The sequence below is a fragment of the Botrytis deweyae genome, assembly GCF_014898535.1.
Source record: "Botrytis deweyae strain B1 chromosome Unknown BDEW_001, whole genome shotgun sequence".
Lineage (NCBI taxonomy): Eukaryota > Fungi > Ascomycota > Leotiomycetes > Helotiales > Sclerotiniaceae > Botrytis > Botrytis deweyae.
In genome coordinates, this window is record NW_024066208.1 from 1,238,253 (window position 1) to 1,257,700 (window position 19,448).

Genomic DNA, 19,448 nt, shown 5'->3' on the forward strand with positions numbered 1-19,448 from the left:
TACTATCTGACACAGCGTGAACAAAAGGACAATGGCCAATGATCATTATGCAAACACAGCTCGCATAAGCAGCTTCCAATGCGTCATCTGACAAGGGTGAGCAGAACTTTTGAGCAAGGATTCTTTTAACCGAAAACAAAAGTAGAACAGCGAATTATAGTCATTTCCAGACGACCAGCATTTACTTCAGACAAAAGAACACAACCCAACCAGGAAGAAGATAATCACTAGCGGCTGCTGATAATGTCACAGCTCATGAACATAGGAAGAGTACCCAATGAAAAACTACAACAAAATTTCAAGAATTCAATGCTTTTGCTGTGATTCGAATGTGACCTTCCTCGGAAATTGTAAACTAGATCATCATCGATTAAAAGTGCCAAGATATGGATTGATCTCCTAGGTAGGTCAGAAACGTAGAGATTCTGGAAATTCTTGGGGTGTTCGCCCGAACATATTATTGGCTGAAGCCACAACAAACAGGATCATAACACTGAACAGGTGAAGAATTTGAGGGATTAGGCAATGTATACTCTGACCCGAGTAGCACAGATCCTATAGGTTGTAGTTTAGACTGCATGAGAGCAATAGATCTGGAACATCTACGTCAAATGTCAGTTTTGAGGCTTGCCAGATATGTTGTCTTTTCTCAAAAGAGTGGAATACGGGTGCGTTATGCTCCGAGACTATCACGCCCGAACACAACTACCAAGTATTGTATATAGCTGTCCCCTCCACTCCTATATCTACACATCTTTACCGTTCTTCGATCTCTTCTTCTTTCCCAATTCAAATCCAAAGACCTTGGTTGCGACTTGCACTAGGTAGTTATAGGACAATGGCTCCCGTGAAGATTAAAGGGCAAGGCGAGGCCCGAGAAAGGTATGCTACCTGATTCTTGGTATTCTTCTGATTATTGTGTTGAGATAGCGGTTTTAACAGTCTTCATGTAGGCCTGAACATACTTCAAGGGATTATTTCTCGAGAGCCACTACCGAACCTCATATATCTTCTGACAGTGTGGTGGTCGAACCTGCGACGTTATCACAAGACCAGCTTTCGTTCACGAATGCCTCCATATCTGGCGAGCGTGTACACCCTTCCTCATATCAGAGTTCTCACCACTTGATTCATCAATGCTCTCAGGATAGGCAGCATGATCTCCAAGGGATCGGTGCGCAATTTGGGACGTCTTTGGACGATTTCCGCCAGACACTTTCGGCGGATATCCCACCATTTCTAGACCTCACAAGCTATTGTCCATATCACTCTCAGCTACTGCTATCTGATTTGCAAGGCGAGGGTACTTCTGCATTAAAACAAGCAAAGGATGCAGCCACCTACCAATCAGATGATTGATGCCATGTGACGAAACGAGGTTGTTGGTGCAAGCATAGTAGGGGGAATATCAGCTGCTGAAAGGACCATCCGCTGTGGGCCATGGTATTAGTGGCACACAACGAAGAAGACAGGAGCTGTTCCAACGGGGTTCATGGAAGAGGTCTTTTGGCAGTATGGAAATTGGGGGCAGGGAATCTATGCTTTCGTAATCCAAATAATATGGCCAATGGTCATTGAGGCCAAGGTTATGGAAGAGGACAAGATGGTAGCAACCACTGAAAGGATATCATGAGGTGTAGAGGAGCCTGCATAAAAAGGATGGGAACTGCCCAAGTTCGGGCAAAATGACAAAGAATTTCACATGTTTCACACCAAGCGACGAAGAAGGTTAATATTCTTGACGTAATTTCATATTTGCCCATTGCTCGCTATTAATTATAGCTGTGTTCCGACCGTAGTCAAGCAGAAGGTTGGTATCTCAGGCATATGTGCCATAATATCCCATGCAAATATGTGAACCATCCATCCTTGATAACCAGTATGATACAGCGTAAATGTATCCGAGTAATTTACTTAAGAGGAATGAAACGGGAAGAGTGGGTAGCACCGATACCGGGTCTTCCGTGCTTGACTGGGCGGCTGTTTTGGAGTTAGTATGAGCTTCCATTGCGAATAACTTCAAGCTTTCGCACAGAACATAATAGGAAATAACTTACTAAGAGATAGAGAATTCGGCCAAGTAGTGACCAACCATCTCAGGCTTGATTTCGACTTGGTTGAACTCCTTTCCGGAGTAGATACCGATAACGCTGCCAATCATCTCTGGGACGACGATCATGTCTCTCAAGTGAGTCTTGACCAAATCTGGCTTCTCGTTTGGCTGAGCCTCTTGCTTGGCCTTGCGCAGCTTCTTGATGAGACCCATAGGCTTGCGCTTCAAACCACGGTTGAACCTACGGCGAGCACGAGCGTGGACGACATCGCGGAGTTGGTCGGAGGAAAGGTCGAGGAGTCTATTCGAAGAATATAGGGTTAGCTACTATGAGATCCCCTTTGATATTCATGTTGTGGATTTGTTAAGGTAGGCATACTGGTCGAGGTCGATTCCACGGTAGGAAAACTTGCGGAATGCTCTCTTTGCCTTGATCTCGGCAGCCTTTTGGGCATCCTATTAAATTGGAAAAATTGGTTAGCCTCCCATTTCATTCCAAGCTGCCTCCATAATTTCCAAAGAAATTGGCTTCAGAAATCCAAAACAAAAATAATCAATTGCTCACATATTCTTCGTCGGCCATCTTTGCGGTTGGGTTCTTTCAAAGGTTGTCGAAAGGATGGAGTTGTCGTAAAGGAGTTGTTCGCCGCCAAACTGAGTCCAAGTGCCAGAAAGTTTGCAAATTTTGGTCTCGCTTAGATTTCGGCGCTAAAATAGGGCAAATATCCCAGATGACCTCTCAGCCTCGTGCTTTTCCCCATGCAAATATCGATGCCGTATCAAATCAAGGATAACAAGGGTGTTTGGAGGGGTGTCAGATAGTAGATAAAAGGATTATGAGTGGCCTTGATTGGCATCTGAATTTTATGTAGAGGATAATATGGGGTTCAGTACGGCTTCCAGATAACCTTGATTTCACAAGTGAAGGTTTTCCAGCAGTATTTGTTGGCAAGCATTTAACTACAGATGTTCTACGAGATTATTCGCATTTGCACATCACATCGCATCAATTCACAACATATCACACCATATAAATATTTGTCCTGCTAAAATGCTGCTGATGTTTGAAGAATCACGTCTTTATTGCTCTATTTTGCATGAATATATGCTTGTCATGGGAATCTTCGCGAGATACAATCCATCCCATATGGCGTGCAAATAATGGGCGAAGCCCGCACGATTTCTCCCAGAAATCTCGAAATGATGTTCCGGTAGGTCGAGAGCGTCGAGTCCGTGGGGAAGTCAGTTGACTGCTTAATCGAAAAGACCGAAACCCATGTCCTCGTCGGACTCTTCCTTCTCTATTTATTGGGTTAGTAGGCTTTCTATTAATGAGAATATAGCACAACATACCCTCAGCCTTCTCCTCAACCTTCTCCTCAGCAGCGGCACCACCGGAAGCGGCAGCTCCACCAGCAGCTGGGGCAGCACCGGCACCACCAGATGGGACGGATGCCAACTTGGAGGAACCCTCAGCGATCAACTAAATTTCACGTCAGATATTTGTACATGTGCGCATTTTCGATTGTGCTGACCTCGTTGATGTCCTTTCCGTCAAGCTCCTTGATGAGAGTATCGAGACGCTCTTGGTCGATCTCAATTCCAACGGACTCGAGAACGGTGGTGATGTCCTTAGCGGAAGGGGAAGCCTTTCCACCGATGGTGAGGAGGAGGTATGCAGCGAGATACTTCATTTTGAATGCTGTGCACAAATCTTGTCAGTTTACAATTTCAAAGATGATCTTGGTGCGCAAAACAATGCAGCGAAGTATTCAGCGTGAGGAGGATCTTACATTTATTTGTTTCGTTAAAGAACAGGTATATCAATCGATTTAACCGCAAGAGACGGAGACTGAAATTTCAAGTTCTGAGAGTTTTGAAGTTTGTGAAAGACACGATTGTGGATCTCAGATTCGATTAAAATCAAAAAGTTTCTTGTGTGGGCGAATGGCGTGACGCTAAGCTACTCCTGTCAAGTCAGACACGTGATAACGAAATGGACTTAAATCCTTGCGATTGTCTGCCCGTTTGCTTTTCACATTGCCTCAACAACAACTCAAAGGAATAAGACAGATACCACAATTTTATCTGAAGGCGCAGTTATTTGTTATCTGGCGCTTTCAAATTTTATTCCTGCTGCTAGCACCACACTTATCAATTTTCATGTGCTGATGCACTACAAGAAGTCGGAAATCCACGCGATCTGCGTTTGAGTTGTTCATCCATCATCTTCTGATTCATTCTTTCAAATTTTCGGTGTATCACAAGCATATCATTCAAGATGCCGGTACGTCTGCTTTGCGCATCTGTTCACACTCTAGATAATCATTATACTGACTTAATCAAGATCGGTGATCTTCTCGCCCAGATTTCGGGGGGCCCAAGTCCAGATTCAACAATGACGATGCCGACCGCCACTCTTCCGCCAAAGCGGAAAGCAAACGATGACTTGAGAAAGCCGGTTGACAAACTTCAAAGGCCAAACACTGCTACTATATCGAGACCAATGACCCAAGCGCATCGTCCTACAGCTGTTGATACGAGTATGGGCAGGATGAAGATCGACACGAAACAACAAAGACCAACTCCGAGCTCGGCTAATACCGCCAACACCACTTTCAAAAACGGCCAGCCAACACCACCTCCATCGTCCACCGAATCAACAAAACCTCCCAAGAAAGGTTCATATGCGGAGATTTTGGCACGGGGAAAAGCTGCACAGGCTTCTTTGGGTCAGGTTGGAAAGATTCAACACAAACGCATCGAGAAAGCACCATCAAAGCGAGAGTCGGATAAACTAAGGACTCAAAAGGGGAAAACCATTCAAAAGGGACTAGAACCAAATTCCAAATTTCAAAGACCTGGCCAGGTTCCCGCTCGGAATGGACAGAGTGGCACGAATGGTACGAAGTCTGTTGGTGCCAAGGCTCCGCCACCAGCTGTTGAAAAGAAAGTCAAAAAAGCTGCAACAGCAACGACTGGATACACCGGGACTGCTCGCCCAAGGCCAGGAGGTGGTGGTCCAACTGCTAACAAGCCAAGTGCACCTTCATATTCCGCTCGTAGTGGCAACGACCGATATAAAAATGGTAGAAAGAACCTCGATCGCTACTATGCTACTGATGAGGATGAGGATGAAGATGACATGGAGGGTGAAGTCGAGGAGGATGACTATGCATCTGATGTATCTTCTGATATGGAAGCAGCCACGTTCGAAGTCGATGAAGAAGAAGAAAAGGCCGCTGCTATTGCCAGGAAGGAGGATGCTGAAGCTCTTGCCGAAGAGAACAGACTCAAGAAGGAGAAAGCTGAAAAGCGAGCACGACTTGCAGCTATGGCCAAGTCCAGAAGATGATGAATCGGTTAAGGGTATTGGCTATGGTTCTTAGGGATTTCTACGGGTGGGAACTTTTTCAGGAATGCTATGGATGGATGCATTGTTTGAGTTTAGCGATTTGGAGTTTTGGGATGGGAAGACGAGATATACAGGCATTGCAGGCGTAACATATTTGGAAGCTGCTTTGCTGCTTTTCCACTTCGGTGGTAGTCCTACTTTCTATGCTTTGCAGCGCATTATGGTTACTAGAGGATCCTATTATAATGAAAGGCACCAATGGCGTGTACATGATTGTTTACTCTAATTCATCAAAATTCACGATTATCTTTGGTCGACCGAGCTTGAAATATGTGGTGGCATTCAAATATTAAGATGTCAAGTTGTCACTGCCAACTCAATCCATCTTTCCACTTAGCCACACATACACGCAAAGGTGTGGTGCCATCAAATTCAGTGTCAGTCAACACCCATACTTCAATATCTTACTACTATCTCTTCTACATGTTATCCTCATTGTTTGGTACCTAAATATGTACTCGTCCCAACGTTGACGTTCTACGCAGATGTCCAGATTTATACTCTTCTATTTCGAAGGATGTCGAGGTCCAACAAGCACAAAGAAGACACGTCTCTCAATGACAAGATACACACACATGTTCATCGTGATATAAAAGACGAGTCATAAAAACAAACTAAATTGGTATCACAATCTCCCTCCATCTCTCTCAAAACTTTGTCACTTAAAATCCACCATGTCCTCCCCGTCCACCACCACCGTGTCCACCTCTCTCGCCTCCAAATCCTCCTCCGCCATGGTGTTCACCACCTGGCCCGCCAAATCCACCTCCCTGATGTCCGCCTGGTCCACCGAATCCTCCTCCTTGGTGTCCGCCTTGGTGCTCCCCTCCGAATCCGCCTCCTTGATGTCCACCTGGTCCACCGAATCCTCCTCCTTGGTGTCCGCCTTGGTGCTCCCCTCCAAATCCGCCTCCACCTTGGTGTCCACCTGGTCCGCCAAATCCACCTCCTTGATGTCCGCCGCCGTAATGTTCACCACTGGGTCCTCCGTATCCTCCTTGTGGACCACCTGGTCCGCCGTATCCGCCTTGGGGTCCTCCGTTACCGCCCATGTGGTGTTGCTGAGGAGGGGGAGCTTGGTTCTATTCGTATGTTAGCATTTACATCCGGGAGTACTCAGTACTGTTGTGGGGAGAGGGGTAACGAACATGCTCGTGCTCGTGCTTTCCCTCGACCTTGTGGATGACTTTGCTGATGAGTCCCATTGTGATTTTTGTATCTATGTATATGTATAATTGAGAGATATGTATAAAATTTGTTATTGTATAGGCAGATAGTTGAAGATGGGGAATTGAGTTTATATTTGAATAAGTCAGAAGAACTAGCAAGAGGAGGTATATACTACTATATATACCTACATACCATCCATTCCTCCGCTCATCCAACCCACTTTAATATCCCGACCTCAGTCTACATACCAAAATTCATCATCCATACCTTGGACCAACTTCTCAAATTCCTGCTTTGGCTGCTTGTTACGCATGCATACGAGTACACATCGCTTCATTTCCATCTACCCTGATTGCACCTATGCAGCCGCGACCAAAAAGCTTAAAAGGAAGAATAGATGCGCAGCCCAAGACCCCTCAATTCCCATCCCTTTCCAGATCCTGCCATTCGGCAACCGGTGCCGTAGAAGCCCCTCCCCTCATCCCCGTATACTTCTCTCGTCTGCCACCCAAACACGGCTTCCCTGACTAATAAATACGTATTGTACAGCCACAGAGAGTTAAGCCTCATGACACGATTGTGTTGTGGTTAGAGTCGTGGTGTGTAAGTGTCTTGGCGGTGGGGATAACGCGCGGCCGAATATTCTGTCGAGCTCTGGAATCCTCCGCGCGCAACAGCGAGTAGGAACCGAGGATCCGACATGGAATGGGATAGGGGAACGTCATTGTCACGTTTATGGATGATGGAAAATGTTACGTCATGCATTGAGTGTTGCCTTTTGCGTCAGACGATCAGATTGACGAAAAATTACGCTTTGACTTTACGAAGTATAGATGTACCTATGTAGACAGGTATATGTGTAAAGAAGACGAAGTGATGGATTGAATTCGAAATCCCAAATATAAATATGTTGCGGTTGAATATCGGTGGAGCGAAGAAGTGGAACAGATGAGCGAGGTTTCCAGCTGAGGCAATGCACGGGACGGGAACATCCATGAGTTGGAGCTTCGTCTGGCGAGACTCAAAGGTTCATTTAAGAGGGGGTCAAAAAAGCTATGCGAGTGTATGTATTAATAGAAGCATCCATTGCGCTTGATATACGCAGATATGAATTTAGTATTACATATTAAATCCTCAACTCGTGCCCGAACGGCAATCCATTCCTACTATACATGTACCATAAATGCCGACTGTGTTTCTGGCCGTACAACTGTTCATAATTGCATTCAGTACCCCAAAAGGGCTTGTGTTTCAAAGATGCTTTTCCCCGTTGATAGCTGTTTCCCAATACGCCAACGGCCCCAAAACTCCACGATACTTGAAAGCATATCGTATTCCGATACTCTCGGTTTTTGTAACTTGTGAAAAATTGGCTTTTAGTCTGGTGGTGGTGCCGCATTCATGATTTTAGCCAACATGTCGATGTGTGAGATGAGATTGCCGTTGAATCCTTCTTCCCGTTTTGGCGTCCCTTCTGTATGCCAACAAGAACCCCATGTATCCTCATCCAACCTCCCCTCGAAATATGCAATTCGCATTGGCCAGTCCATCTTTGGCCACCACTCTTCCGGCAATAAACTAAAGATTCCTGTCACTTCTCTTTTTGCAACACCTTGGAGCCACCAGATATCATCAACAATACGTGTCATAGCAAAAAAACATGACACAATAACCAAAGCACGAGGATCCTGTCTCTTTAGTAGATCAATGTAACGACGTGTTACGGTAGCCGCAAAACTGAGAATTCGAGCTCGCTCTGGTTTTTGATGAGACCAGTTGAGCATAGCAACAGCATGTTCATATGCCTGCTTTGTATCTGCATCTATGGAGGCATCGTCCGAGTTCGATACATGGTCAATACCTTCGAGCAAAAAAGCAAAGAACCCTCGGCGCTCAGGATCAAAATCTAGTATTAATGGAGGCTGCCCATTGATGATCGGAAAGATTTTAGCAGAATTTCGTAACCAATGCCAGGAAGTAATAACGATTGTCTTAACTCCCTGGAAAGAATGGAACCAAGCGAGTGGTAGGACGTAACCACTGTCAGAATCCCCATCGATTCCATTCTCGACACAACGGGATGCCGATGCTTGGAAAGCGATGAGAGCAGCTGTACAGAAAAGCGCTTCTGCATTGCTTTGAGATGGGCCCTGGCTCAAAAGAGAAGAATATTGAGCAAGCGCTGATGCCATATAACTATGTGATGCACGTGCAAGACTTCGATCGTCAGGCTGTAATATGCGTAAGTGTAGAGCAGAAACGGCAAGGATGGCATCCATTAGATATGGGGAGTCATAAGCGAGTGATGGTACGTTCACAGACCAGGCAACGTCCTGACTCTCATCATTAGAAAGAGTTTTCGAAGTCGTTGCAGTATAATGATGCATTAGCCTGAGCTCAAGTGATCGATCATGCATTGAGTTACCGTGAGCTCTGACTGTCATTGAAGGAGACCGGTAGAAGGGTATTATCGAAGAAGTGGTAGACGCCGGTGATGAGGCTTGGTTGACCGAGCCTTCGGAACTTTGATGGGCAAGCGTTGGAGGTTGGAAAGCTGGTGAATCAGGTGATGAGGGCATATCTCCAAAATCACAGGAAACGCCTGATTGGCCATTGTCAACATATACTCTACTCTTCAGTGAAGATATACGGACCATGCTTTTTACAATTTCCACACAAAGGATGTTTTTCGTCACACTAATTCCAAATTAGCACGTGCTCATGACCATCTCTGGATCCCAATAATAAGTAAGGTTGATTACTTTGATTTTCCTGTGCTTGCATCTCTGACAGCCGGCTTTAGATTTCTTATGCGATCTTCTTGGAGGCATCTTGTGTTTTTGCTTGTTGAAAGACTAATACGGAAGTTGTAAGCTATCAGGGGTGGCGACCAGATTGACTATTTCGACAAATGTTCATATTGACAAGGGATGGTCTTGGTTCAATTCATTCAGTGGAAATATGTGCGAATCTTTGTTTGGTGGGTGTTGGAGAGATACTGGTCAAAAGTAAGTGATTGATAGATACCTGTGGAAATTTCATCCCCGATTTGCAACGATTGTTTACCATCGAGCGCACCAGCGTTGTTTAATAAGTGCTTGAGTATCGGGGCTTCGGAACATCGAGAATTGAGGGTACCCCTGCGGCATCTGGCTTGTTCGATCATTTGTTCGCGATCTCATTGGTTCCTGATGGAGGTAAGTTAGTCAGCATCTCAGCCTCCTCCTGGATAGAAAAGTTCCGACAATTTTTGTTGCTGAGATGAAAGTAACACGTGAGTCAGTGCCGGTTGGTGTGGGATTATCGAGAATCAGTCTAGTGTTTATTGAATTTATTCATACGATCTATCATCTTTTGACATCATGTGACCATGGTCGAGCGATAAAACCGCACCTTGATGGCATTTCCCATTGAGCCATTCTATTCTCTCCAGCTACCTGCTCTGTATAATCATCTCCTCACGACTTTTAATCCGTCACGTTACTTGTTAACCTTACTTCCTATCGACAACGCATTTTTATATCTTCAAACTCAACATCAGCACAATAGAATATAACATTCAGATCTTATGTTTGCCTACTCGAGCATTCTCGTTCGACTACGTAATAACCTCAGCGACCTCCCTAATTGGGTCTCCAATGACCTAAAAGGTGTGTGTGTACATTGGTTACAACACAACGAAAAAGATTGATAATAGCTAGCGGCTCTATACGAATGGTGGAAGTACAACATCGATTTGTCATGATGTCTTCATATGATACACATCCTTTTCACTCTCGAGCCTGCACATAAGCAGCCAAAGACCAACTTTCCTCCTGCCTTTTCTGACCTCAATATCTCCTTGTGAACATTCCTTCTTCTCATCTAGATGAATTGCGTGCTTTAGCCTCTGACTCAATACCGACCAAGGAAATAAGTATATATATCTCTACATTTACCCCCTTTGTTCCTTACAAATTAAGGTTTAGCTCTCGTCACGACATTCATCCTTCTTACATTATTACCAATTTGATCCATCTACCAAGACTCACTTACATATTTTCTTCGTCGACCCTTCTACCGAGTACTTCCTAGTACACTAAAAGGAAAAACTATTTAACTAGATCTTCCCCGCAATTTTTACTTACTATATTTTCCATTCAATCTAATTTCTACTCATCAAACTTCTTTCCGTCTTTCGTTGCATAAAATTATTTGGAAAAAAGGAAAAAAAGGAAAGGAAAAAAGGCGAAAGAGCTCATCACCCCGCACTACCCCTCCAAAATGACTGTTCCAAACTTCGATCACCCCATTGAAACTCCTCCACGAGCCCCTTCTCCAGTTCATCGATTTGGTACTCTAGCAGTCCATGCTGGTTCCCCCCACGATCCTGTCACCGGTGCTGTCATCGAAGCCATCTCCCTCTCCACAACCTTCGCACAAACCGCCGTCGGAAAACCTGTGGGCGCATACGAATACAGCAGAAGCTCCAACCCCAATCGTGACAACTTCGAAAAGGCTGTCGCAGCTCTCGAACACGCAAAATATGCTCTAGCTTTCTCTTCTGGCTCTGCTACAACTGCCACCATTTTGCAGTCTTTAGCTGCCGGCTCGCATGTCATTTCGGTTTCGGACGTTTATGGTGGAACCCACAGATATTTCACACAGGTTGCTAAAGCGCATGGCGTGAAGGTTACATTTACACCAGAGATTGAGGTCGATGTCGTGGATCATATCACACCCGAGACAAAACTCATTTGGATTGAAACTCCTAGCAACCCAACTCTGCGACTTGTGGACATCAGAGCCGTAGCTACAGCAGCACACGAACATGGCATAATGGTTGTTGTTGATAACACCTTCATGAGTCCATATGTCCAACAACCATTGGACCACGGAGCTGATATTGTTGTTCACTCTGTTACTAAATACATCAATGGTCACTCTGATGTAGTGATGGGAGTAGCTGCTTTCAACTCCGACGCTATGAAGGAAAGATTGGGATTCTTGCAAAATGCCATTGGTTGCATCCCTTCAGCATTCGACAGTTGGCTTGCTCACCGTGGCTTGAAGACATTGCATCTCCGAGCCAGAGAAGCTACAGTTAACGCAACAATAGTAGCAAAGGCATTGGAGGCTTCACCACACGTCATTGCCGTCAACTATCCTGGTTTGGACTCCCACCCACACCGAAAAATTGCTCTTAAGCAACACAGAGATGGCATGGGAGGTGGTATGCTTTCTTTCCGTATCAAAGGAGGTTCCGCTGCAGCAGAAAAGTTTTGCCAAATGACTAGCATCTTCACATTGGCCGAGAGTCTGGGAGGAGTCGAGAGTTTGGTTGAAGTTCCTAGCAGCATGACCCATGCCGGTATTCCCAAAGCTCACCGAGAGGCCATTGGTGTGTACGACGATTTAGTCCGTATCAGTTGCGGAGTTGAAGATGCAGAGGATCTGAAATCGGATGTTTTGCAAGCCTTGGAGAAAGCTGTTGTCTGGCCTAAAATCTCTAACGGTCTACAAAACCATGCTTCTTAAGTCCCGGATTGGGGCGTGGATATTATTCTTGTTAAAAGAGCCGCACGCAAATGGATTTGCGAATGCGTGGGCGCTGGCGTTGGGGCATGGTTCGAATACCTCTTATCTCTCGAAATGCTACATCTAGGTGATAAAACAAATTTACATAGATTTCTTTGCATGATTTAGTCTTGTGGGTTTCCTTTTCAAGGCTTGGAAATTAGACAAAAATTAAATTTTTAACACAATATTGGTTACCACCATCAGACAGATACTACGTGAACATGTGCAAATGCTTCAGCAGATATGACATCTCGCGACTTAAATACCCAGGACAAACTTGACCCCTTTACTGACATCATCCAAAAATTCATCTCCACCCTTGATACCGGGGAAAAGCCAAAAATAATGCGGCACCCCCTCATAATAATTACTCTTTGTCTTGATACCCTTATCCTTCAACATCATTTCCAACACCTTACCATCATCCCGCAAAGGATCTTTTCCACACGTCGCGATATAAGTCGGAGGAAATTCCTCCAAATGTTTCGAGAGCGTCACAACTAAACCCATACAGAATATATATTAGTCCATCTCCTCAAATCAAAAATATCAAACAATAACAACTCAAATACATACACACTCTCGGATCCTGCGGATCCGCCCCCACAGCCCCAAAAAACGTATTCATCGTATCCGCATCAATAATCGGTACGCCGTGCGCATTCTCATCGTAGGATTGATAGTGATTTTTGTACGACGCGGGGATCGAAGATGGGTGTGCGGCGACGGGGACCATGGCCACGATACCTTTGATTTGCGATCGCTTACCCGCGGCGATGAGATCGTGAGCGACGGTTAGAGCCAGACCGCCGCCGGCGGAGCCGCCGATGGTGAAGAGTTGGGAGGCGGAGGCGTGGAGCTCCGAGGCGTGGGTGTAGGCCTGCAGTGGGGTGTGAGTTGTTGGGGAATGGGGGGAAGAGCGGGGAATTGTGGAGAGATGAAGAGGAGAGGAGAGATGAAGATGGAGATGGAGAATTGGAAATAGAGAAATTATATACATACCCATTCAAAAGCCTTGACGCTATCATCCAACATCACCGGAACCTTATGTTTCGGGCCCAATCTATACTCGACACTTACAATCACACAAGGAACACTCTTTGCGATAAATCGACACCACACATCCTCCGAATCGAGGTCTCCAACGCAATATCCACCTCCGTGAAAATACACTCCCAGAGGAAGTTCGCCACTCTGGGAGGCATTTGAAGAAGGCGTGTATATACGAACCGGAACTCCGTCTGCGGAAGCATCACGAGTTTGAACCGAGGTGTCGGGAGGGGGTCTTTGAGCATTCAGCGCTGCGACTAGGCCGTTGAATTGCTCTTCAATGTTGGCTGAATCGCCTACGAGAAGGGGACGGGTGCCGAGAGCTTTTTCAAGCTGCGAGGATCGAAGTTAAATATGTAGTTTGAGGGGGAAGGGGGCGTGTCGCAAGGAGCTTGTCATGATAAATAGGAAGGGATATTTACCTCGAGCCATTCGGGCTTGTAATCTGCACTGGATGAATCTCCCATTGTATAGCTTATCTTTTTAGTTTGAAAGTTTGAAGCGTGGATAGGAATAAGAATTTACAGGTTTGGGGAGGGTCTAGGGTTTCAATCGAATACCTGAAGGATGCCAAAACACACATAAAGGATATAGCACAATATATACCTGCGGAATTTCGAGATTACAAATACTCGAATTCAACGACGGGATGAAGGGAATCTAGTAGCCTTAGTTACCCTGCCATGCAACTCTCCAGCGTGCCACATCCTGCAGGCGCCAATTTGAGAAGAAGCTGAAATCCTCTACGACCATTCAGTTACTCGGACCAGCGCGGGACAAAATAGCCGAGCTGATGAATGCGTTGCACGGACACATGGATAGACTTCACTTCACTTGGCTAATTATCTACGTACTTATTAGATCAAGCTGCGCAGTGCGGGGTAATTTAGCGGCAGCTTTAGGACTTCGACTCTGTGCTATCCAGTTTAGGGATACTACAGCATACCTACGATAAGTCTTACTTTGATTAGTTGCTCGAGGAAATTATAACCAGTTCGTCCCAGAGATCTAAACCTGTCTTCAATTCCTGCGCCAAATAGAACGCCCTAACGTGTAACCTTGTTCGAGTTATACCCAAGAACTCCCAGTAATTTGAGTTATATAAGCCTTCAAATGCGAATGAATAGTCTGGTCTAGGAAGATCTCGAATGTAGCACCATTAAGACATGTCAAAGTGACAATTTTATTTATTTATCTATATCGAAATCAGAAGCTTTTTTTTCACAGCCACTGGGCTTTTCTTTTCTTTTGTTATGTTGAGTTGATTTTCCCGCCCAAGTAAACACTTGAGGCAAAAGAAAAATAGAAGTTGTTCATTTCCAAAAGGTAGCAATCACAAGAGGTTACGCAACAGTGTCCAAGAGGTATACGGGCCAATAAAAGACTCATTTAGAAAGCCTGTTTCTAAGTATCGGTTGTGTTTCTCTGAAAGCTCCATCATCTGATATCCCCAAGCTGCTTGGCACCTCTGCCAATTCAAGCATCTTCACTGAATTTTGAGAAATGATTTTTTTGTTTTTCAAACTCACATTCTAGACTAATTAATTAAATTTGATACCCACTGACTCTATTACCTTCCCAAAAAGCCACAGAAACTATAATACATTCAATTTGGTGACTCTCAGCAAACTTGCCATCGATTCCGTACCCGTCAGCTGTAAAACTTGCACAAGAGTATCAAGTATTGTGTTTTGTGTGGGATGTGATGAAAATTGTCATGATGTGAAAAAATGTTTGCTTTTCTGGAGTGAAATGTAACTAATACAATGAAAAGCCTGCGCGAATAAAGAAATCTCGAGAGGCCAACGAAGTCGTGATCTCAAAGGACTGTGGAAGTGTACAGGTGAAAAGAAGAAAAAGGAAAAACCCCCTCAACTCTCCGCCGGTCCCTCCCCCAATCAACTAAATTGAAATACAAAGCAAGAATTACAAGGTATAGACTACCTAGCATAAAGGTTTCGGGTATCAGACTTTTGATGAGTACTCGCGCTTTGCCGATAGTGATGGATGAAAGTGAAAACATCAAACTCATCAAAACAATGACTTTTCCCTGATCTCTTCAATCTGCTCCGTCACATTGACTACCAATACATATCGAGTAGGTACCGGGTGTGCACGATATGTGACAGATTGCAACCGATTGAACCCAGAAAAAATGCCTCCATAGAAGATCAAACCTCTCCATACTCGGGTGCGTCGGCGTAATCATTTTCCTCAGTTTTGGTTTCGGTTTCTTCTGCTGGTGGTGCACCAACAGAGGAGTTCTCTGGCATCAAACCCTTCTCCTTGAGGTACTTGATAGACTTCAAGATTGTCAAATCATCCTTGGCCGTGTCGTTAAGAATGAGACGTTGAGCAATAGTCATTTTACCACCATTCAGCTCCTTCTCTCGCAAAGCTTGATTGCGGACGTCTAAGTCGTGAACGAAGCGGCACTTGCCCTTCTTGCCGCAGGTGCCACCAGTAGAATAGTACTTGCAGTGACGTTGAAGCTGAGCTTTTGTTGGCGGTGCTCGTGCGTGCACGATACCATTAAACCCATTGTTGCGCGATGTCATCGTTTCCGGTTTCCCCGAGTCAGAATTAGATGAAGAATCATCATCATCACTCACTTGACCACGATCTTCATCGCCTTCGTCGCCATTTTCACGCTTGCGCTTTCCACCGGACATCTCCTGTTTGATCTTACGTTCAGCTTTCTCAAGTTCTAGTCTGAGCTTCTCGGCCTTGCGTTGCTGTTTTTCGAGCTTGGTCTCTCCCTCATCCTTTTTAGTGGGCTTTGCTTCAGGTTCTTTCTTGAACTTATGATTCTTGTTTTGTTCACGTTTCAAGCGAAGCTCCTCAGCAGCGGCTTCTCTACGAGCTTTCGTAGGGAAGCGGCTTTTACGCTCAGCCAGCCATGCCGTGAGATCTGCAGGTAACCTAAAATTTATTAGCAAAAAGAACAAGAAGAACTAATCTTCTAGGCCTGCAAAAACATACTGTGGAGTATCTGGACCAAGCAAAGTAACCAAACGAGCTTCTTCATCAACATCATCAATCTCATCATCGCTATCCTCATGATCCACACCGTTTGGTGTCAACCCAAGAGTATTTGTTCTGCGCTTCTTCTTATTCTTCTTCGCATTGTCTCCTGCACCTGCAGGCTTGAAATGCATTGGAGGAGATTGTGAATTGCCATTGAAAGAACGATTGTTGTCGCGACCGCGAAATTGAAAATTATCACCGCGACCTCTACCTCTAAAGTTCCCATTTCCTCTGCCCCGATTAGAGCTGGAGTTGAATGAATGAGAATCATGCGATGGACGCTGTCCTCCATGACCTCCATTAGAGAAGTTTTGTGGGGGATATGCTTGATAAGCAGGCTGAGAAAACGGAGCAGGGGGAGTCTGGTGATTGGAATATTGGGGGGTAGGAAAACCATTGCCCGCTTGAGCCATATGATCTCCACGTTCGTTCTCAAATCCCATGCGGATCGGAGGACCCATGAGAGGTGCTTCATGACCGCCACGGCCATTGTTGAAACCGCCACGACCACGACCTCTATTATTATTGAACTGATGTTGTCCTTGAGGTGGACCTTGCCATTGTTGAGGTGGGCCACTAGGGTGTGGTTGCTGAGAAGGTGGGCCATAGGGTTGTTGAAATGGTGCAGGTTGCTGCGGACCATATTGTGGTGGTGGCTGTTGATTGAAGCCCTGTGGGGCATAATTTGGATGGTAGTTCTGCGCAGGAAGAGGAACTTGAGGTGGTGGCTGGTGTGCTTGTTGAGGTGGACCGTGATTGTGCTGAGGTGGACCATGCTGACCCTGTTGTTGCCATTGCTGAGGATAATTATTAGGGGGGCCGTTGTGGCCAGGACCTTGGGAGCCACTCGGAGGTCCTATGTAAGGTGCTGGATTATGCGGATTGTATTGGTCGCTTGGAGGACCCTGTATCTGCGGAGGACCGTTGTAACCATTTTGATGTGAGTGAGAAGGGCCATTGTGACCGCCTCGCGCTCCACCTCTTGGGGGGCCATTATTACGCGTCTGTTGATATGGAGGAGGTTGCTGATATCCATACTGAGGGTTTTGTTGAGAATATCCAACAGAAGGTGGTCCTGAAGGAGGAGGAGGAGGGGGAGGGAAGTTGTACTGCTGCGTACCAGCCATAACGACGTCGGACTTCGAGTTGTTGCGTTGATAAGGTGGAGGTTGATCGGGAAGTTGACTTAAATAATGTGAAATCTTCAGAACATGTATATTCTGCGCGGCAGGGGTTTGGTTGATTATAGGTTGACTGTACTGAACAGCTGTTGGCCCTGAGTTTGAAAGTTGTCGCAAACTGTTTCGTGCTGGTGGTTGGATCTTCGTTGCACCGTATCGACCAAAAGGATTGCCGAGTATTGGAATGGGGGCTGCTACGTATTAATTGATGAAACCCGATGGCTCAATGAAAGAATTATTGAAAAGGGATGATGAAGCAAGATGGAAAAGAAGGCCGCCTCGCGCAATTATGATTTGGTCGGGAGGACATCTCTCTTATTATTTAGTGTGGAAATTGTCGCACGACATGAACCAATAGAAATTCTCCCTAACTAGGGGAGCTTGGCTGGATTATGTAAGGCTCTTTTCCATCGATCTTTCGATCATGAACCTCAGAGTTGAAGAGATCTTGGGTGAATTTTGGGAAAACTTTGAAGAAACAATAACATACCCATTTTGAGTATTTCCTCCGTTGTTGATGATACCCAGGTAACTTTAGAAAGAACTTTTCAAGAACAAAGTTGATCTGGTAGAAGAAAAAGAAGTAGAAGAAGAAGGAAAAATTGAGGTAGTCGGAGAAGATTCTTTATTTAGATCCGAGAGTTGAATTTTGTTCAATCTATGATACCCGACTGTCCTACTTGATGGGTTCGCAAAAGTGAATATTCAGAGGAACCACGCAATCTTGATCTACCTAGGTAGTCACGTTACATTATTCTATTTTACTTCGGTTGATTTTATTTCATTCACTTTCATTTGGTGGCTCGTTGTTGAAGCAGCATCAGCCGTACAAAAGGAAAGAACTATCATAGGAGGGGAGGAGCAAGGCACAAGAAGCAAAAGCATTTTTTGACTTGGCCAACAATCAGCGCGGTATATCATCATGTTCATTCTCGTGAGTCTTTCTTCTCAAATCCGGGGGAAGAAATGATATTCTAACTCTTTACAAAGACCAAAATTGCCGATTTAGTTCAAATCGCGCCTCAAGATTTGGGGAAAAATGCTAGTCAAGCAATTGAGGATAACATCAACCTTAAATATGCCAACAAGGTGATTCAGAAGATTGGTCTTTGTATCTGCTTTTATGATCTTCTCTCGGCCTCGGAAGGCTTGATTGGTCATGGTGATGGTCTTGTAAATGTCAATGGTACATTGTTCCTGGGAATCATCACAGCATTTTATGTTTTGCTAACCACTCAGCAGTTGAATTTCGCATCGTCGTGTTCAGACCTTTCAAATTCGAAATCATGACAGGAAGGATTAGCAGTTCTATTGAGAGTGGTATTAGAGGTTAGTATATACGTGTGTAGGCTGATCAAGCTTCGCTAACAATATCAAGTTCGGACTCACTTTTTTGATGAAATCTTCGTCCCCGCAAAAATGCTACCAGACGGTTCACACTTGTAAGTCGGCCTCGTTCGTCCCTTCTCCATTTTGGTTACTAACAATCACCCAGCAACCACAATGAGCAAGTTTTCATCTGGGAGACCGAAGAAGGTACACAACTTTACTTCGATAACCAGGAAACAGTGCGATTTCGGGTCGACTCCGAGCAATGGAATGATCAAGCACCACTGGGCCCTGAAAAGCAAGATGACAGTGAGGAATCACGAGTAATTGAAGCGCCTTACAAGATAGTAGCTTCGATGGAAGAAGTTGGATTGGGGCCTTGCTTATGGTGGGACTAAGGAGAAACGGACGTTCAAGAAGTTTCAAGGGGGCCCAAACAATTATGTGGAGCAATATCATATGCATTTCTGGAGTTTAGGAAAGAGTCTAGGATCTGGAGTTCATTGAAATTCGATAGGCTCTTCAGGGCTGTTCTCAGGTATATTAGAATTTAGATGGAGCAACTCCGACAACTAAGATCGGCGCTAGTCCAAGGGCTCTTTTAAATCCACTGTAGTGACTGCATTCTATATAATAGTTTGTGTACTGATACTGTTCAAAATTC

General features: G+C 45.0%; 10 protein-coding genes across 10 annotated transcripts; 5 read left to right on the forward strand and 5 right to left on the reverse strand.

Moving 5' to 3' along the window:
• Positions 1-383: 383 nt before the first annotated feature.
• On the forward strand, positions 384-1,359 carry EAE98_000363 (uncharacterized protein; the record flags this gene model as incomplete). Its single annotated transcript, XM_038947981.1, has 2 exons — positions 384-882; positions 954-1,359. The coding sequence occupies exons 1-2, from the start codon at positions 839-841 to the stop codon at positions 1,357-1,359; spliced, it is 450 nt and encodes a 149-aa protein (XP_038815658.1). The 5' UTR covers positions 384-838.
• A 347-nt stretch (positions 1,360-1,706) lies between these two features.
• EAE98_000364 (uncharacterized protein) lies at positions 1,707-2,780 on the reverse strand. The gene is made up of 4 exons (XM_038947982.1): positions 2,619-2,780; positions 2,433-2,509; positions 2,058-2,354; positions 1,707-1,980 (listed from the first exon to the last, which is right to left on the reverse strand). The coding sequence occupies exons 1-4, from the start codon at positions 2,634-2,636 to the stop codon at positions 1,911-1,913; spliced, it is 462 nt and encodes a 153-aa protein (XP_038815659.1). The 5' UTR covers positions 2,637-2,780; the 3' UTR covers positions 1,707-1,910.
• Positions 2,781-3,307: 527 nt separating this feature from the next.
• Positions 3,308-3,747, reverse strand: EAE98_000365 (uncharacterized protein; the record flags this gene model as incomplete). Its single annotated transcript, XM_038947983.1, has 3 exons — positions 3,308-3,354; positions 3,407-3,536; positions 3,589-3,747. 3 exons carry the CDS (start codon positions 3,745-3,747, stop codon positions 3,308-3,310), a joined length of 336 nt encoding a protein of 111 aa, XP_038815660.1.
• Positions 3,748-4,334: 587 nt separating this feature from the next.
• On the forward strand, positions 4,335-5,408 carry EAE98_000366 (uncharacterized protein; the record flags this gene model as incomplete). The annotated part of the gene is made up of 2 exons (XM_038947984.1): positions 4,335-4,340; positions 4,401-5,408. 2 exons carry the CDS (start codon positions 4,335-4,337, stop codon positions 5,406-5,408), a joined length of 1,014 nt encoding a protein of 337 aa, XP_038815661.1.
• Positions 5,409-6,142: 734 nt separating this feature from the next.
• Positions 6,143-6,565, forward strand: EAE98_000367 (uncharacterized protein; the record flags this gene model as incomplete). The annotated part of the gene is made up of 1 exon (XM_038947985.1): positions 6,143-6,565. The coding sequence occupies one exon, from the start codon at positions 6,143-6,145 to the stop codon at positions 6,563-6,565; it is 423 nt and encodes a 140-aa protein (XP_038815662.1).
• Positions 6,566-7,731: 1,166 nt separating this feature from the next.
• EAE98_000368 (uncharacterized protein) lies at positions 7,732-9,767 on the reverse strand. The gene is made up of 3 exons (XM_038947986.1): positions 9,401-9,767; positions 9,293-9,335; positions 7,732-9,240 (listed from the first exon to the last, which is right to left on the reverse strand). The coding sequence occupies exons 1-3, from the start codon at positions 9,467-9,469 to the stop codon at positions 8,015-8,017; spliced, it is 1,338 nt and encodes a 445-aa protein (XP_038815663.1). The 5' UTR covers positions 9,470-9,767; the 3' UTR covers positions 7,732-8,014.
• Positions 9,768-10,901: 1,134 nt separating this feature from the next.
• EAE98_000369 (uncharacterized protein) lies at positions 10,902-12,155 on the forward strand (the record flags this gene model as incomplete). Its single annotated transcript, XM_038947987.1, has 1 exon — positions 10,902-12,155. One exon carries the CDS (start codon positions 10,902-10,904, stop codon positions 12,153-12,155), a length of 1,254 nt encoding a protein of 417 aa, XP_038815664.1.
• Positions 12,156-12,455: 300 nt separating this feature from the next.
• EAE98_000370 (uncharacterized protein) lies at positions 12,456-13,714 on the reverse strand (the record flags this gene model as incomplete). The annotated part of the gene is made up of 4 exons (XM_038947988.1): positions 12,456-12,697; positions 12,774-13,077; positions 13,200-13,580; positions 13,670-13,714. 4 exons carry the CDS (start codon positions 13,712-13,714, stop codon positions 12,456-12,458), a joined length of 972 nt encoding a protein of 323 aa, XP_038815665.1.
• A 1,704-nt stretch (positions 13,715-15,418) lies between these two features.
• EAE98_000371 (uncharacterized protein) lies at positions 15,419-17,949 on the reverse strand (the record flags this gene model as incomplete). The annotated part of the gene is made up of 3 exons (XM_038947989.1): positions 15,419-16,169; positions 16,230-17,646; positions 17,946-17,949. The coding sequence occupies 3 exons, from the start codon at positions 17,947-17,949 to the stop codon at positions 15,419-15,421; spliced, it is 2,172 nt and encodes a 723-aa protein (XP_038815666.1).
• EAE98_000372 (uncharacterized protein) lies at positions 17,928-19,258 on the forward strand. Its single transcript, XM_038947990.1, has 5 exons — positions 17,928-18,389; positions 18,446-18,641; positions 18,698-18,784; positions 18,834-18,897; positions 18,951-19,258. The coding sequence occupies exons 1-5, from the start codon at positions 18,378-18,380 to the stop codon at positions 19,180-19,182; spliced, it is 591 nt and encodes a 196-aa protein (XP_038815667.1). The 5' UTR covers positions 17,928-18,377; the 3' UTR covers positions 19,183-19,258.
• The last annotated feature ends 190 nt before the right edge of the window (positions 19,259-19,448 follow it).

Bases quoted from the DNA above. Each gene is read 5' to 3' on its own strand.
- EAE98_000364 (XM_038947982.1), bottom strand. The intron at 2,355-2,432 runs GTATGCCTACCT...TTCTTCGAATAG, and splicing joins CGTGGAATCGACCTCGACCA to ACTCCTCGACCTTTCCTCCG. The intron at 1,981-2,057 runs GTAAGTTATTTC...ACTCCAAAACAG, and splicing joins GCCGAATTCTCTATCTCTTA to CCGCCCAGTCAAGCACGGAA.
- EAE98_000368 (XM_038947986.1), bottom strand. From the start codon at position 9,469: ATGCCTCCAAGAAGATCGCATAAGAAATCTAAAGCCGGCTGTCAGAGA. The intron at 9,336-9,400 runs GTAATCAACCTT...ATTTGGAATTAG, and splicing joins GCAAGCACAGGAAAATCAAA to TGTGACGAAAAACATCCTTT. The intron at 9,241-9,292 runs GTCCGTATATCT...ATGGCCAATCAG, and splicing joins TGGAAATTGTAAAAAGCATG to GCGTTTCCTGTGATTTTGGA.
- EAE98_000372 (XM_038947990.1), top strand. The intron at 18,642-18,697 runs GTACATTGTTCC...ACCACTCAGCAG, and splicing joins TGGTCTTGTAAATGTCAATG to TTGAATTTCGCATCGTCGTG. The intron at 18,785-18,833 runs GTTAGTATATAC...AACAATATCAAG, and splicing joins TATTGAGAGTGGTATTAGAG to TTCGGACTCACTTTTTTGAT.